At 41.3% G+C, this 17,199-nt stretch overlaps 1 protein-coding gene across 1 annotated transcript in view; it reads left to right on the top strand.

Moving 5' to 3' along the window:
- The window catches only part of lig1 (ligase I, DNA, ATP-dependent), a 62,100-nt gene extending 53,449 nt beyond the window's left edge, over positions 1 to 8,651 (top strand). The window contains 3 exon segments of the mRNA XM_042498151.1: positions 2,324 to 2,467; positions 4,621 to 4,713; positions 8,461 to 8,651. Coding sequence (XP_042354085.1) covers positions 2,324 to 2,467; positions 4,621 to 4,713; positions 8,461 to 8,535 — 312 coding nt within the window. The 3' untranslated portion in view covers positions 8,536 to 8,651.
- Positions 8,652 to 17,199: the final 8,548 nt, after the last annotated feature.

Below are 17,199 nucleotides of genomic sequence, written 5' to 3'. Positions count from 1 at the left end.
GCATGAAGTCAAAAAAAATCTCAATTTCCGCTGTATGAAATAACCGAGCGGCAAACTCTGAGGCTAAAAAATGCAGTTCATCAACTGGCCAGTTGAGGCTGGCTCCAAAACAGAGTCAATCCCCCTTAGACCCCCATGTTAAAATGTCCAACTTTTTAGCAGAAATAAACATGTTTACAGCCTGGAACAAAAAACGGTTTGGTCTCTATAGCTAATTTCAAAATTCATGTCAGGATTGATTTTTTTTTTTTTTTTTTATGTATAACTCAACCATTAACATTTTATAAAGGCCCAAACTTGTGCATTTTAATCAATTGAGTGACAGGATGTCTGCGAGGCGTCTGAGTCAGAGCTACCACTTGTGTCTTTACAGCACCAACCTCTCATCCCAATATGGTCACTTCTGGCTCCAATAAAAACAAGATTGTGACGGCTGAAATGACAAACTTGGGGCTTTAAAACAGTCCACAAACCAGTGGATGACGCCACAGTAGCTATATCGATTATTTATACAGTCTATGGAAATTATGCATCGTGGGGGGCATCAAGCTGGGGCACTGCAGACTTGTGGCGCCTGAGTGGCTAACTTCGGGTTTAGCACTCTGCTAACTTGAATAAGGATGAAATGATTTAATCGTGCAGCTCTTGTAGACTTTCCAAAATGTTAGCCGATTGAATTGATCAAATCTTGATAGTGAAATGAGTCATTTTGTGGTGGCGGTGACCCTTAAAAACATGCCTCCACTGATACAGACGTCGCTTTTTCATTGTGAGTCAATAGAGAAAAGTGTTTTTTGGCCCCATGGCATTAGGTGATGGACTTGGCGGTTGTAATTCTACTTTTTGGCCACTATGTAAAATTGGCTTCAGAGCCTGGTGCTGTTCTTAGGGGCTTGGATTATACCCATGGAGCTGTTAGACTAAAGCTTTTATGAGAAAAGTTGGTTTAATCTGGAAATTACCTTTAACTACCAGATAATCACCATGTGCTTTACTTTATCAGCCACTGAGAGGCTGCTACTCGCCGATTTGCCTCTGATGTTTAATAAAATCTCCAGTTTTTCCCTTAAAGAATAAACTTTTTGAACTCACCATTAATGCTGCATAGTCTGCAAAAAGTGTACATTTCCCCCCGGCAACAACACCTGTACTTGATTATAATTACTCTCCTTGAATACGTTTTTTACATATGCCCTCAAGATGAATGCCTCACCCAGTGCTTGGAGGTTGGAACGACACAAATATTTGCATTTAAGTGAAATAGCTCCTACGCATTATCCTGCTGTAGAAGGTTTGTAAAATTGCATTGTTATATTTTATTACAATGAAGACAGAGACACAGAGAGGATCACGTCGAGCTGATGCCTGACCTGTCAGATAAAGTATATAGGTGTATCGCTAACTCGGGTCTATCAGCAGCAGTGTTTTATAAGACTCTACACGCCTACCAGCTCTCTCATTGTAATTCACTCTGTATAAGAGTGTCACTTGAATGCCTACAGTATAAATAATGTGTGAGGGGAAACCAGCACCGCTACTGCTGGAGCCTTCCTTTTTCCCAGCATTACTTAGCTATGACCCAGTTCTGTGGCCACTGCAGCAGTCTAGTTAACATCACACTGTTCCCAGAGTCACATCCGCTGAAACGGTTGTTTTATGCCAAAACAAGATTGGTATCATTTTGTAAAAATGTGACACCTACGCCAACAGAATGATTGCTTGTGTCAAAGTTAAAAAAGCACTATTAAATATTGTAGAAGTTGACAGATTTTCTCGCTTTGCTCACAGAGCAGGAACAGTTTGATGGAAGTGGAGGCCTGAGCTCAGCTGCAAGGTTATTTATGGGTTTTTTTTTTTCTTTTTTAAATCCTAAGAGGTGAATATCAGGTAACAAAAAAGCGTGCCCATCAAGGTGTCTCTGAATGAAATCTTTCATGTAGGTGTATGATAATATGGTTTGGAAATCACCCTCTCATGTTGCCCCTCAGGCAAGCAGGTATCATTTGAATATGAGAGTGTTCAGACTCTCTGCTCTCTCTTGGGAAGTGATTGTGAGGCAGCAGCAGGATTCAGCAGGGCAACCAAAGCCACTCTGTCACTGTCTCTTTATCAGGTTCTCTGTGAAGGCACTGCTGTATTTTTTTCACATTGTCGAAGTCTGTACATACTTGCAGTATGTGTTTATGTTCCAAAATGTGAACATTATTAACTTTTGAGTTTTGTGACATCACTTTAGGCTTTGGGAACTCGTGATAGGCTTTTTTGGCACAATAAACATTTAATTTGTAATTAAAAGGGTCATTATCTACTCTCTTCTCTCTAGGAGCACATTCTGCCCAAGCCCCGTGCCTACTACCGCATTGACCAGTCAGCAGAGCCTGACGTGTGGCTGGACGCTGTGCAGGTTTGGGAGGTGAAGTGCGCCGACCTGTCGCTGTCTCCAGTCTACAAGGCCGCTATGGGAATGGTCAGTCCCCTCCCTTCCATGTGTTTCCGCTGATAAATTCGGCCTGTTATGGTCTGTTGGCGACAATGAAAAGTCACAATTAGCTCGTCTTAATTGAGTTATTAAAAATGTTGTAAAAGATGTTGGATTTAATGGAACAGATACTTGTTTATTGCCCGGAGTTTGGCTGCGTGTTGGTCTCACAGTCCCTCAGTGCACATAAAGTCTTTGCCATAACATTAGCAGTATTCAGCTTTCATTTTAACTATAGTTTCAGTAAAATGGCACTGAGATAGATGAAGTCTATCTACATTTATAGCAGGAAAGACAAGACAGACAGTTTTTTGCATGTCGTTACTATATTTAGTTTAAAAACAAAGTTTAAAGGTGCAAGGTCGAAAAAGCCTAAATCTTACAGCATTGCTTTTCACACTTGAATTTGAGATAACTGGATGTGAAAACAAATGAGACCATTACTAAGAGGATTAGTAATATCTACACTTAACATATTGTCTGCATCTTTTTCCGTCATTAGTTGGAAACAATAGCGTATGGCCCAGAAGGGACATTTCTTCAGAGTGCAAACGTTTTATGGGAAATTTCACCACTAATGGTACCACTTGTGTGAGACATTCGGTCATCTCCATCATTTACCACAATTATACCAATATGCACTTTATTGTGAGCGCACAGCTGCTGCCAGTGTCATCTGAAAGCTCCTACATTTCACTGATTAGTTTGATTATTGTTCTGTGCAGTGGTGGGAGAACTATGCAGTTCCTTTGCTTAAGTGTAAATACTAATACCACGCTGCGAAAATACTCTGTTACAAGTAAAAGTCCTGCATTGAAAATGTTATTTAAGTAAAGTAATCAAGTATAATCAAGAAAATGTACTAAAAGTATTAAAAGTGAAAGTGCCCAATTAAAAAAAAAACCAAAGATATTAAAAATAAATAAATAAAATGGAAAAAGACCTAAATGCTTACTAAAAAGTTGGCAATTGATTATCTGTCAATATGCTAATTGATCAGTGAACTAATTGTATCAGTGTATTTTTTTATACATTTATGCATTTTTATGCAAAAATCTTAATTTGTGAAGTAAATAGTAACTAAAGCTTTCAGATAAATGTAGTTTAAAAAGTACAGAACTTTCCTGTGAAATGTAGTGTAGTAAAAGTAAAGTAAAGTACAAGTACCTCAAATTTGTACTGACGTACAGCACTTGAGCAAGTGCACTTTGTTACATTCCACCCTGGTTGTGTAGGATTGACTACCAAACACTGTAGTTTTATGGGCACTGACCGAATTGCGTTGGCACTTCAGACTACAGTTCGCGTTAAATGAGAAATCTGGGTTTGGACAAGAGGTGGAAGTGCTGAGACACCGCACTGAAGTGAGCCACGGAGCTGCGAGGCCGGCGACAGATTTCCCTGGCGCAGCCAGGTTCTGCTTCAGACAGGAGGCAGAAGTGCCCCGAAGCCACTTTATTATTTTAGTAATAGCCTTGTATTACTGCTAGACAAGCAGACATATAAACACACACACACACACACATAAGCAGAGAGATAGACAGAGACAGAAGATGAGCTCTATGTGTGATAAGGAAAGAGCAGAGAAGATGAATTGCACTTCAGTCTACTATGTCACCCCTGCAGCTTGCTCAAAAAAAATATAAATTCTGTCATTACAGAGAAAATGAAGTACCAAAAAAAGTTACCAATTCCAGCTAACAGAATGGCTATCAGTTCAAATTTGAAAGGTACTTTATTCTGTAGTGAGCTAGCATATTTGACGTCTTCACACTCCTAATGAAATACATTTTTTAGTAGATTTTTTCTCACCTAATGCCTATATACATAAAATCCATCAAATGTGCAATGCATCCATATTTAATAGTAATGAGATGAAAGCAAGTAGGACGAAAGTGCACTTTTTGTCCTGGAAATTAAAGGGTTTTAAAATTATTCAGTTAAAAAGAAATCATTTAATCTTTGATGTTTAGACCTTGAACTAATGGGGATTTAATAGCTTTTAAAGCCACAGTCAAAAAAAATGACCCCACACATCTAGAGGTTAGCATTTTCAGCACAGTACAAGTAACAGAGGACAATTGCTCACATGCATCGATGGTTACAAACTGTATCCTGACTGTGTTTCTGTCTGCCCTCAGGTGGATCCAGAAAAGGGCATTTCTCTGAGGTTTCCCCGCTTCCTCAGGATCAGAGACGACAAGAAGCCTGAGGACGCTACAACTGGAGCTCAGGTACATCAGATCACCTGTGCTGGGCTGAGCCTGGTTGGAGGCTAAAACAACAGAGCTGTGAAATCAGCAGCGCAGTGAAGTATAGAATAATGTCAGATACACAATTCAAGCATCGAATAGTGTCTGCAGAGTTTTGTGTGCAGGCCCGGGAGGTCAAATAGTTCAGACTTGTGCAATACAATGATGACTGTAAACCTGTAGACGCTCAATCACATGTTTGTTTGGCCAGGATACTTGAATGTGGAGACGGTGCATCAACATCGTCATGGTAGCCTCACAAGAGCTGTCCTGTAAAATTTCAAGGGTGAATAGCACTGCAAGGACAAGCATTTCTTTACACCGGTATTGATTCATGTTGTGGCCTCCCAACCCACGACGCACAAAGCTGTATAACAGTCTGGTAAAGCATTACCTCTGGAGTTTAGTGTGGAGTCTGGGTAATATACTGTGCAGCAGTGAATTATATAGTACAGTAGAAATGTGTAGGTCAGCTGTACCTGGACTTAACGATCCAACAACAAACATACCAAGCTGTTCTTTATCAAAAAGCCTTTTTTTCTTAATCAATGGGTATTTTAGCTCTGTATATCAAAGGACAAATCACCTGCTACAGTGACGGTAAGTTTTCCCAAATACATCAATTAAGTTTACATGATTTAAGATGTTTTTGTATTTTTATTTGCTTCTCTCCGACCTGCCCGCTGACCCACAAGCACATCATTTATTTATATTCAACCCAACTGACCTGAATTAAGAGTCAGTGCACACATCACTGTTTATTGTATGTGATATGAAATACCTTACACAAACTAACTGTTTCTAGAGAGGCTGTTGAGATTGATCTCTCCAAGCTCTCATGAAATATAATAATATAATATATAATAAATAAAAAGACTGAAACACATTGAATGATTACATTTGTACACGTTAAAAGAGCTGGAAAAATCAGTCAAGCAAAAAAAAAAGGAAGTCAGTGCAAGAAACAAATGTTTGGCCCTTATGCTTAGAACATCGTACCTGTTAGGCTGTTTTGGCCCTAATTCATGAAAAACGTAAGGGACAGTACTTTATTTACCACAGAAGGGGGTTGCCTGGGGGTGTAAATTCGTTTGGTTTTATATTTATTGTTTTTATATCCAGACCCTTCCTCGAGCTACAAATATTTTCCCTGAGTGACTCTGGGAAAATGCATGACTCTCGTACACAATAAATAAAGAAATTTCACAGTTTCTGTATATGATAAATGTGTGATTTGGGGGAATTTTAAAGAAAACACACTTTTTAAACCCACTTGCGAGCTCTGAGGTCCACCCACCATAAGTAGCAATCAGTCCCTTAACTCTTTTTAGTGTACTTTGTGTATTCTAAAATATGCTTTTTATGAGCTGAAACTGAAAAATATGTGAAGATGCTTTTATGTCTGTTTGTGACCCAGAATAAAAAATCAGTCCTTCAATCCATCAGTGATTCAGCTACCCGCAGCCAGACAAAACGCTGCTAACGTTAAGCTTTGATTTGCAGACGTGTTTCATTGTGTACCAATTTGTCTGCCAGTTTACTTCTTTCCAAAAAAAAAAAAAAAAAAATTAAGACACACTCACCAGTATCAAAAGTTGCCCTGGATGTACAAACTATCAAACTATGACTGACAGGTAACACTATCTGTTAACAGATAAACACATAGCTCGTTATTGTGTAACAGCACACAGGACATGGATTAGAGTTTTTATGAGGTCCAAAACATCCAGCGAAAGGCTTTTTTTTTACCTGAGCTTAAACCAGTACAACTTTTATAAGGTCTGAGGCATATTTTAATGTCATTTTTTACTGAGTGGAATTAACAGCCATCTGTTGCAACTGCGGAGTCAAGATTTGTGCTCGTTACAGTTGGGAGTCAGGTTAGAACTTGGGCTGCATCTAAATGATACTCCAGTTATTATCTGGGAGGATGCACACTCACTCATAAGCTCTTTTTACACAGAGATCGTGCCATAGAAATCCCTTCTCTCTGCTTCCTTTGCATTTTACACAGAACCAAACGATGCAGGCATCATGCCACTCCAGTGTGTGATTTTTTTAGACAGCATACCGGCATCGCAGAACTAAAAGGTGTGACATTTATCACAACAGTGTTGGCCTCTAACGTGACATGAACATGTCGGCAGTGTTTTGTGAACAATAACAATGGCATTAACATGGCAATAACAATCACTTACCGTCTCTGTTATATGGCAGTGGATCTCGTCTTCAGTTCGGAGGGTAAGGAGCTCCGGAATCTCATTGTTTTCCCAATTTAAGGACTTTTACGGCTGTTCTTCTTCTTTGGGTTGCCGCTGAGTGCTTCTAGTTGCTTTTAAATTTCCCGCAGTGGGTTGCACACATAAGTCGTTGTCAAAACCTCACACTCTTTCTGCCCATGGTCCTGTTCTGCAGGTTGTCCTGTTTATACAGGCACCATGTCAGCGCTGTTACCACTTCACATGGCAGCTTAAAGTTGAGACAACCCTGTCTTCCCATTCTGTGATTTGACCTTCTCTACAGAACAGCAAGGAGGGATAAGGCGTGATATTCCAGCCAAGGGTTGCAGCGATATACCAGTTTAACCCTTTGAACTTGGAAAGAAATGTCCCTCATATTGCAAGAAATTGGTAACAGGTGAAAAAAATTACAAAACTATGTTTTAGAAGGGGAAGAATTATTAGAAAGTTATCCAAAAATGTGGGAAAAAATGTCCAGATAACAATAATTTTATATTTAAAACTATGTTACAGGGAAAAAAAATTGAGTCCATTTTCTTTGTTTTTTTAAACACTTTTTTTGTTGCATATTTTCAAGTAATTTTTTTTGACTTTGAAATTGATTATTAAAATACTGTTTACATTTGCTTATATACTATATTGAAAAAGAAATGCAATGGGATGGAAAATCCTCCCCCTTGGTTTAGTTATTTTCAAAAGGGAGACTATTTTGACATACTTACGATAAATAAATAAGTGATGGTTTCCAGTCTTAATTATAGTGATGACAAAACCAACCAACCAACTAAAACTCACCCTTTTGTCTTCATTCCTTTAAGGGTCATTCTGACTGATAGTAATAATAATAAACCTGTATTACTCTGATTCGTGAAACTGCGATATTTTCTGAGATGGTAACAGTACTGTGAATATCTGTATCTTATACTGTTGCAACCCTTTCCCCGCCTTGCACGGGCAGTGTTAAAGAGGCTCCAGACTAACTTTCTGTGATTTAGCGAACAATTTAGATGAAACCTGACCTCATTCAAGTCAGGAGGAATTCAGAAAACGTGGAGCCTGAACAAGTTGGAGTCCTCCATCCTGTGTGGGAGATGTAATGTGATGTTTTCATTGTTTTCCTCCTCACTGTGCCACCCTGCTGCACTGGTACTGATGCTGCTGATTCTGGGTGGGCGCTGCTATTCACACATTATTCACTGTCCCGCCCTCCACCCCCTCGCCCCCGAACCCTGATGAGCTCAAGTGAACACAACCTCCGTCTCCGAGTCAGCAGCTGGGAGTCACCGACTTCAAAGCCCGGGATATGAATAATCAAACTGTTATTTTTAGCTTTTCCTCTTCATGTTACTGACCTGACTTCATGATCTTCTCCCCCTCCGTCCTGCCTCCTCTCTTTCATGCATGCTCTCTCATGCGAACCACTCTCACCCCCTCCCTCTCTCTCTCGAAATATCTCTCTTCCTTCCAATCTCTGTCCATCTCTCTGCAGATTGCTGATTTGTACAAGAAGCAGCAGCAGATTCAGAATCAAGGAGAGAAAGCTGACCCGGAGGATTACTACTGATCATCTGTGGCCTCCAGCAGAGAATAATAAATAATGGCAATTTCATAATAATTGTAAATAGCTTCTTTCTTTATGTAATGTCGAATGGAAATAAAGGCTTTTGCCCGTTTTAAGCATCCTGCCACTGGTGTTATTGATTTATCGAAGCGGCTCCCTTTTCGAGCCAAAATTGCATAAACATCTTGCCGTGTACGGTGCACATAAATTCCGAAAACCCAAATCGACTCAGCAGTTACAGCGTACCTGCTGGTAATAGATCCCTATCAAAAATTCACTGTGCAAAACCATGCAAGCGAAACACGAAATGTATGGGCGGCATACCAATACTTTGAGCTGGCCCGGTTTCTGCTGGAGCACTCAAAAGGCGGCAGCAAAGTGCATCCAGCATGTGTGGTAATAAGAGGACAAGCCAAGGAGATTGCCGGCTGCCTGAAACATTATTAGAAGCAGAAAAAGACGCGGGAGCTGACAGTTGCTCAAACAGCAGGACAAAAGAGAAGCACTCACATCCTGCATTAGATGATGGAAATCCACTAACTGTCCAGGCTGAATCAATCAGACTGTTGGGGAGGTGTTGGGGGGGGGGGGGGGGGCCAGTTGAGAGCCAAGGACGAGCAGTTGTTACATGGAGAGGCAAAAAGGATTGTGCATAGCGATGCCATGTTAGATGTGTGTGCCTGCGACTGAGATTTAACCACTTAATGTTGCCATGTGTTTGTGCTTTTTTCTGTCTGAGCTGTAAACAATACCTCGCATTAGATAACAAGCAAAGTGATGTGCAGTAAATCGTTTTGACGTTGACACAGTTGGTGACTGCTTGAGAGTTTTGCTTTGCATATATATATAGAAGGGGGGACAGCGCTGCATTAAAAACACAGACTTAGTTGGACTCATATCACAAATGAACTCCTGTAACTTTGAGGCATCTTAGCAGCACTGACGCACTGTTTGCTTTAGGTGGTAACGTCAGTCATCTTACGCTTTGATCCAGGCTGAAATATGTAAACATCTGCTTGCTTTGGCACAACATTGTGTTGGGACATTCATGGTCTCCAGTGAACGAACTATAATGATTTTTCCTTGAATGCCATCACGAGGTTGACCTTTGTGGTTTGAATGAAATCTCTTAACAATTATCGAATGGCTTGCTTTTAAATCTGGCACACACATTCATGTTCCTTTTGTAATCACTATCCTGATCCCTTGACTCTTTATCTAGTGCCATCACCAGGTCAAAATTTCAATTTGTCCAATACTATGCAATGCAATCGTTGCAAAACTAATGGCATTTCCATCAATCCTCAGCTGTACTATGTGTTCAGACCTAATGAGCAAATGTACCTGCACACCTGCAAAACATGACTATGTCAGCATTGTCACTATGAGCAAGTTTGCATGGAGCTTTTAGCTTAAAGCAACATTGTTCTTAAGTACAGCCTCAAAGAGCCACTAGCATGACTGAAGGCTTTTATTTCAGTTTGTACGAGATGTGTACTAGGTGATCAGTAATGCGTTGCTCCAGTGCAGCAGCAGGAAGTTGTGCTGAGCACACTGAGATGCAGGAAATAAAACACAAGCATTGGTGTACTGGCATTCATGTTGCTGCAAATGTTTTATTTGCAAATGCTCCCACGGTTTTTGCATTTCCCTTGAACAGTCATTGGAGCTCTAATCTAAAAATGAGGCCTTAACTGGTAGTAAAATGTCTTATAGCCATCTTTCAAAAAGTCTTGATGTTAAGGCATGGGAAGTAGGATTTCACAAACAGTTTTTTTTCTGACATTGCTTTGAAAAATCTTAAAATACTTGGTAACATCTTTCTTTTTTTTGTTAATAAATTACTGAGTGCCTGTAGCATTAATGTCAAGCAGATCGGGATAGCTGAACCAACAACAACTCCTATTCTGTTTATGGCCAAGATTCTCAGAGAAGTTGATTCACAAGTTAGCTAGAAGTCACTGTCTCGTTTTAGAAACTAGGAAGTGCAAATACAATGAAAATACTGCTTATCCAAAATTTTTGCAACATTGCTAAAACCGGTACAAGGCGATGCAGATGTGGCATTTTGTGCAGAACGTTTCGTACACTAGCCACAATGGGAATTCAGGCGCTGGAATCCCATATGCAGAGAGAGAAACCAAATCGCCAAGAAATCAAAAGTCACATTTTTTCAGTTCTATCAAAAACCCTGCTTCAGTTCAAATGAACTAAATTTTTTGAGCGAACTACCTGAACTGAATTACGTCCTGAAATGATCTTTTCATCTCTTAGTTCAATGAAGTTCTTGGTCAATTTGCAAGCAAATATTCAGGGACTCACTGATTCACTCCTTTTTACTGCGAGGGAACGGTGGATATTTAGTGATAAGTTGACTGATGGTGCTACACAGTGATTGTGAGCCCTGGTGATACAGTGACTCAGTCAGTTAAACCCGCCCGTCTCACTCCCTGTCTCTTGTCTTGAAATCTTGGAAGTACCAAATATTTTATTAAATAATTAGGTGCTGAAACAATATATGTGCTGGTAATAGGGTAGGACTTCTGCTCTCAGTTTGCACATGTTATCTTTGTCCAACTTTATTCTCAGCTTCAGGAGCAACTGTTCTCTGCTCACTAGTTAGCGAGCTGAAAATGAATGTTGGCTGTGTTTCAGTTCAGTGAATGGGGCTACACAGTTGGAGCTCCGGTCCGGTCGAGCACCGAACGATTCAATTAACTAAACTTTTGAACGAGTCTTTTTAATGAACAAATTCTAGTGGCTCAGTGCACCGAAAAGAACTGGATTTCCCATCACAAGTTGCTTCAAGGTGGCATATATTAGATGTGCAGTTTTATAGCACTGGCTTGTCTGCGGCATTTGCATGTAAAGTTCTTCCAGTTTTGCAGCGGCTCGTCTTTATGTGTCTGTTTTCACATGCTGAGTGGTTTGTATTTCCTATACTGGAGTGCTTGTGAGGTCACTATTTGTTATGCTATCTCGGTATGCAAGTATGCATACTGCACGGCTGGTGGTTTGCCTATTATTTGTGTGTGTGGGCCGTGTCCTGTGTCTGCTGAAGGGGAGTTTGAGAAGGACACCATTGTGGTAGAATAATCATGGAAATTCCAAATCCAGATCTGCCTACCCTTTTCTGTCTGCCACTGTTGTTTATCCACACCGCACTCTTATTTTTTCATCAGCTTTCACTCACTTCCCCTCGTGAAGATTTAAAGGTGTTTTTTATCCCCCAGTTTGCTCTTGAAATATGCCTTTTCTCCTGCACACTGCTTTGGATACATCTGACACTCATTGTGAATGCCATCATCACATCTCGTCTATTTTTTGAATAGAAACAAGGGACCTGCTGGTGTTACTAAAATCTGAATTTCAAATGGCACTTGTCAGCTGTACTGTTGCTTTAGAAGTTGGCTACAGCAAGCAAACAGCAAGTGTGAGGGATGGAAAGGGCCCTAATGGAAATCAAACAGGCAACAGAGCATGAAATATTGAAAATGCAAATATGTAATGAATTCAATTCCATATTGTGTGTGCTGTATGATCCCGGCTTTTGTTGTGAATTACTCTGAAGGTTGACTGGAGCGAACGTCGTCACCTAATTTGTCTACATGTGATTGTGTAAGTGGAGAGGAAGTCTCTCTGTGTCTTTGTGTACCTTTGTGTTGAAAGTAAGTGACAGCATGCTGAGACATTTCTGTATCTATTTCCTCTTTTGTGCATCCGTGAATGGGTTTGTTTTTATCGTCTCTGTGAAAGTGTGTGTGTCTGGTTAACTGCCCATGTTTGGTTGTGTGTGTGTATATGTGTCACTGATGTTTACCGAGGGGGGCAGCTGGCGCATATCACAAGCCTGAGGGGCATTGCAGCACAGTGGCCTCCATCTCCACCAAGGTCCTAGCCCGTGTTCAAACAGCTGTGCAGTTAGTTCACATCAAGTCACCCGTTCAGACCGGGTCCCGCGGGGGAAATTGCATTTGCAAACCTACCTGCTCGCTGCTTCTGTTGAGCTGTGCTCTGCTACATGTTAAGAAGTGGCTAGGGGCTTTGAAATGTGTGGAGCATGATTTATAAAAAATGCCCCAGAACTGATCTGTGGTGTTGTGACAGATAAAAGGCAAGCTGAGGATGGCTACTCTGTGCCAAAACTGTCTCTGCTGTTTTCGTCTTTAAAGTTTTAGGAAGTGTCCCCTAAAGCAGGGTTATGGATTACCTCCAACTGCAAGAAAAAAGGGGGGCATCTATAAAAAATGCCAGGTTTCACCTTTCTCTGTCCTTTTGTGTCCCTCTCTGTTCCCCCACCCCATTCTCCCACATAAGCTATCTGTCTTGTTCACAATACCCCTTTCTCCACCCCGAGAACAATACGTTTGTTCTCCTCCACCTCCTCCTCCTCCCTTTCTCTCCATCCCTTTCTATCCCTCCATCCATTTGTTTGGTGCTCTCTGTGACATCTCTGCCATGCCAGGCTATGAAGGAGAGAGGGAGGGACAGACCCGGCCATTGTCCCTGGCCGAACCCACAGAATATCAATAGTGTTTTTCTTGAGCGGGAGGGCCGAGCGTTGGCCAGTAACCTTTCGGATTTGATGATGTCAGGCCCCCTCTTTTTTGGGCCCTTTATATGATTTCTCTCGTCCTAGAGTCTCCACTCCAACAGGGTATTAGGTCCTCAGCATGAGAGACAGTGCAGGATTGTGTGCGCTGTGTGACTCATCAGGGCACTTCATCAGCTCAGTTCAACTAGTACAAGTTGTGTGCCGCTGTGCCAACGAGTCCTCCAAGGTAAACGAGAATACATTTGTAAAAGTCCTCCAGAGTGACCTCCATTTATCAGAGCCCTTCCAAACAAATACAACTCATCACTGTTAAAAATCAAACCGTTTTGTTAACAGACTTTGCTATGGTTAAGCTTTGGTTTGGTTTTGTCAAACATTAGTCTGACATTGGGCACAGCAATACTTTGAATTCAGTGCAACAATATGCATTGCTACTATGGTCATGATTATGCTAACATACTGTGGTATAGTGTTTACCGTGTCTGTGTGTTATCATACAAATGTTTGTAAATTGCACTAAACATGAGGTGCAGCTGAGGCTGATGAATTAGATTTGCTGTGCTTGTATTTTTCATAAATCACAATATTGAAAATTTGAAATTTTGACCTACTGGAGGCGCTAGATGAAAAGTCCAAAGTAGTAGGATTCATGCTCTTAGGGCCATGAATATTTGTACAAAATTTAATGGAAATCTATTTAGTTGCTATTGAGATATTTCTGTTTGAACCAAAGTGATGGATCAACCAACTGCAGTCTTTGTTGCTCCATAATGTCACCTGGCTTCTTCCTTTGCGCCCAAAGATGAGTCATTTGTATGGCTGCAAGAGGTGTCTGTCATTTGGACACAAAAAACGTCATTTTTGAGCTTTCACTGAAAGGACTGGTCTGTTGTTAGCTGTAGGTCTCAGCTATAGACATATAAAACAAAACTGAAAGCTCATAAGTTGAAGTTAAGATTTTTATCAACAGAAGTGCTTCTTACAACAAACTTGTACAGATGACTGACCTCTGAATTGGTATTTCCCAACCTTCTTTGTCAGCCGTGTCCCCACAGCTCAAGTACCCCTTCACTGAAAACACAATTTATTTAACTGTTTGACTATGACTTTAAAAAGGCCGTATACAAAATTAGCAGCAAACCACTATTTGCTATGTGAAAATACAGTGTTATACTGCTCTGCAAGGCTGTGGGTTTTGTTTCAGCACTAGGGGAGGACACACATGAAACGTGGGGTTTAGGAGCCCTTGGCCTGAAAATTTTGAGTGTCAGACATTTAATTCGTAGCATTATTATCCAATTTATGCATTCTTGTCCAAGTTGTGCATTTCCTGTGTTGTAATGCATGAGGTAATCTTGTGTTGTTGTTGTTGATGTAATCCGAGCTTCTCTGTTCTCTGTTTTGGTAGATGGTCCGGCTGCATGAGCATCCTGAGTTCCTGTGGGCATGTCAAACTAACTAATCGCCCCTGCACTGCACTGTGCTCATACAGAGGTTACTGCTGATATCCGGGCATCGTCATCGTCGGGGAAGTGTTGTGCCCACACTTTCCACCCAGGTAACAATGTTAGCTTTGTTAGCACTTTTTATGGAGTTAACACTTTTAGCTGCTAGCCAACGGCTTAGCCACCTCCATGTTGAGAGCCATGCGCAGACAATCACGATGCAGATTCTGAATTGTATGCCGTACATGTTCCTCCTTAAGCCAACAATTTTAACTGCTTATTTTTTACCTAGTTATAGTTTGCCCATATTTCAAGTGTAGATCCATTAGCCTGCCTTCCAGCTGGCACAGGACATTATTATGACGTCAGAAAGGCGCTACATTTTGGTTGGAGTGAAAATTGGATTAAGATATTTTAAATTTCGTAACAAGGTCAGAATTTTAAGTTGCGTGGATGTTAACATTTGACGTTTTGCAGATGTTTGATTTTGTTCTCCTTTCCATCTGACTAAATGTTGTTATTCTAAGTCAAAATGATGTCAGTATTTGGAAGATTTTGGTTACTGACCAACACAATGTAAAACCAACCAAATGTCAATGTCATCTGATGGTAGTATCACATTGATATTAGAATTAGACGTTGTCCTGACATTGAAATGTGGTCACCCGCTGTCACAGCCTAAATTTAACCAAATATCAACGTCTTGTGACTCTAGTGGTCAGTTGGGTTTTAGCCTGGCCTAACTGTTTCAACTAATCTGAGTTGGTTTTGACGCACTCTTTTCATAAAATGTTCAAGTGTTACAGCTGATTCCATATGAGAGTATGGTTTTAATTCAAAATGTTATTTATCCATCCATCCATTGTCGTCCGCTTATCCATGGCTGGGTCGCGGGGACAGCAGGCCGAGCAAAGCACTCCAAACGTCCCTCACTCCAGCACCATTTTCCAGCGTCCAAAGGCGTTCCCAGGCCCGATGAGATATGTAATCCCTCCAGCGTGCTCTGAGTGTGCCTTGTGCCTTCTGCCAGTTGGACGTGCCTTTAATACCTCTAACGGGAGGCGCCCAGGAGGCATCCTTATTAGATGCACGAACCACCTCAACTGCCCCTTTGGACGTGAAGGAGCCACTTGTATCTGCGGTCTTATTGTTTTGGTCACTACCAAAAGCTCATGACCATAGGTGAGGGTGGGAACAAAGATGGACTGGTAAATCAAGAGCTTTGCCTTCCAGCTCAGCTATCTCCTCACCAATTATAAATTCTTTCTTTTTTTTAATTACCTAAGCAACTCAACAATCCTGCCATGTACCCCCAAGCAACTGTAGAGGTCCCCCCTGCGATATGAGAACCCCTGGTGAGGAATCTTTGCTCCAAATGCTGAAAGATAACAAATGTATACGGACACATCCTAGTTCTATTTTTGTGGTAGTTTCCTACTCTGAATCTTTTTTTAGTCAGCAGGCTTTAAACGTGTGTCCTATTAGAGAAACCTAGATGGCATAACACTGCTGTATTTATATTTAATCCTGCCTTCTAGCCTTAACTTTTGACAGTTTTCTGGCCAATTGCTCGCCATGCCTCATTTGCCTTATTTGGTTATGGAAATGTATCGCTTGATTATCCAACCCCTGCAGCAAAACTGTGTGCCGATCCAGTCGTTTATGAGACTACTTTATGATTGCTTTATGATGGCGGCGCTTGTTGTTGTTCCCCACTTGTCAGCGCTTCACTTTGGCCCACACTGAGAGGCTTGTGCTTAAGGGGGTAAGACTGCAGTGCACTCCATTGGATCATTGTTGACGGTCATTAGTCTTATGACCTTCGTGTGAACCAGCCTGTGGTGTGTATCTCTTCTGTCTCTCCATTTCCCCCCGTCTTGTAGAAACCCTCTAGCCGTTCCATCTCAAAAGACGCTCTCCATTCACAGAAGCCCTCCACATTTCGAAGAAGACATTCCCCCTTCTGCACATCTGCCAGCCGGCCTTGTGATGAGGGCTGCACTCAAAGCTGTGACAAACATACTCAACATTGCAGAAAAATTAGACATGGATGGAGCTGACAAGAGTCCCTAACATCTACAGCTCGGGATGCTTTCCCAGACTGTGATTATCCCTGGTCTTTTGACTATGTGCTTGGTGTGTTTTTTTCTCTCCTGCCATTGGAAATAATTCTACGTCAAAGAAAATTACAATATCACACGAAAATATGCTCTGTAAATTTCTACGGGTGTCTAATGACATGCCCTAAACAGATGCAAGTGAAGCCACTGTCTCAACCCGGGAAAACAAGCTTGATGAGTGATACAGGCAGACAGTCGAGATGGTTTCATTCACACATCGGCTGAAGCCGGAGGTACTCTGCGTATTCAGTCATCTCTAATAACACCAATTGATATGAAGCCTTGTCCACCTCAATATCACTAAAGTGCAGCTGAGGACTCCTGTATAATTTAGCAAAAAACTCTAAATGGCTTTACAGATCGAGTTTTCTCTGTCTGTTTCTCACTGGTACCTCTCCCCCCCCTGTTCCCCCCTCCCCTCTCTGTATAATTTAGCTGCAGATAAGCTCTCCCTCTCTCCTACATTAGTGCGCTATACCGCTGCCAGCTGAAGGAATGGGGGCCTTCGCTCTATATGTGATACAGTTTCTGCCTGCCAAGCTCAGCC

This window comes from Plectropomus leopardus, chromosome 12 (genome assembly GCF_008729295.1).
Source record: "Plectropomus leopardus isolate mb chromosome 12, YSFRI_Pleo_2.0, whole genome shotgun sequence".
Taxonomy (NCBI): Eukaryota; Metazoa; Chordata; class Actinopteri; order Perciformes; family Serranidae; genus Plectropomus; species Plectropomus leopardus.
Note: the sequence above shows the minus strand (reverse complement) of the source record. Positions and strands in the feature narration are given on the sequence as shown.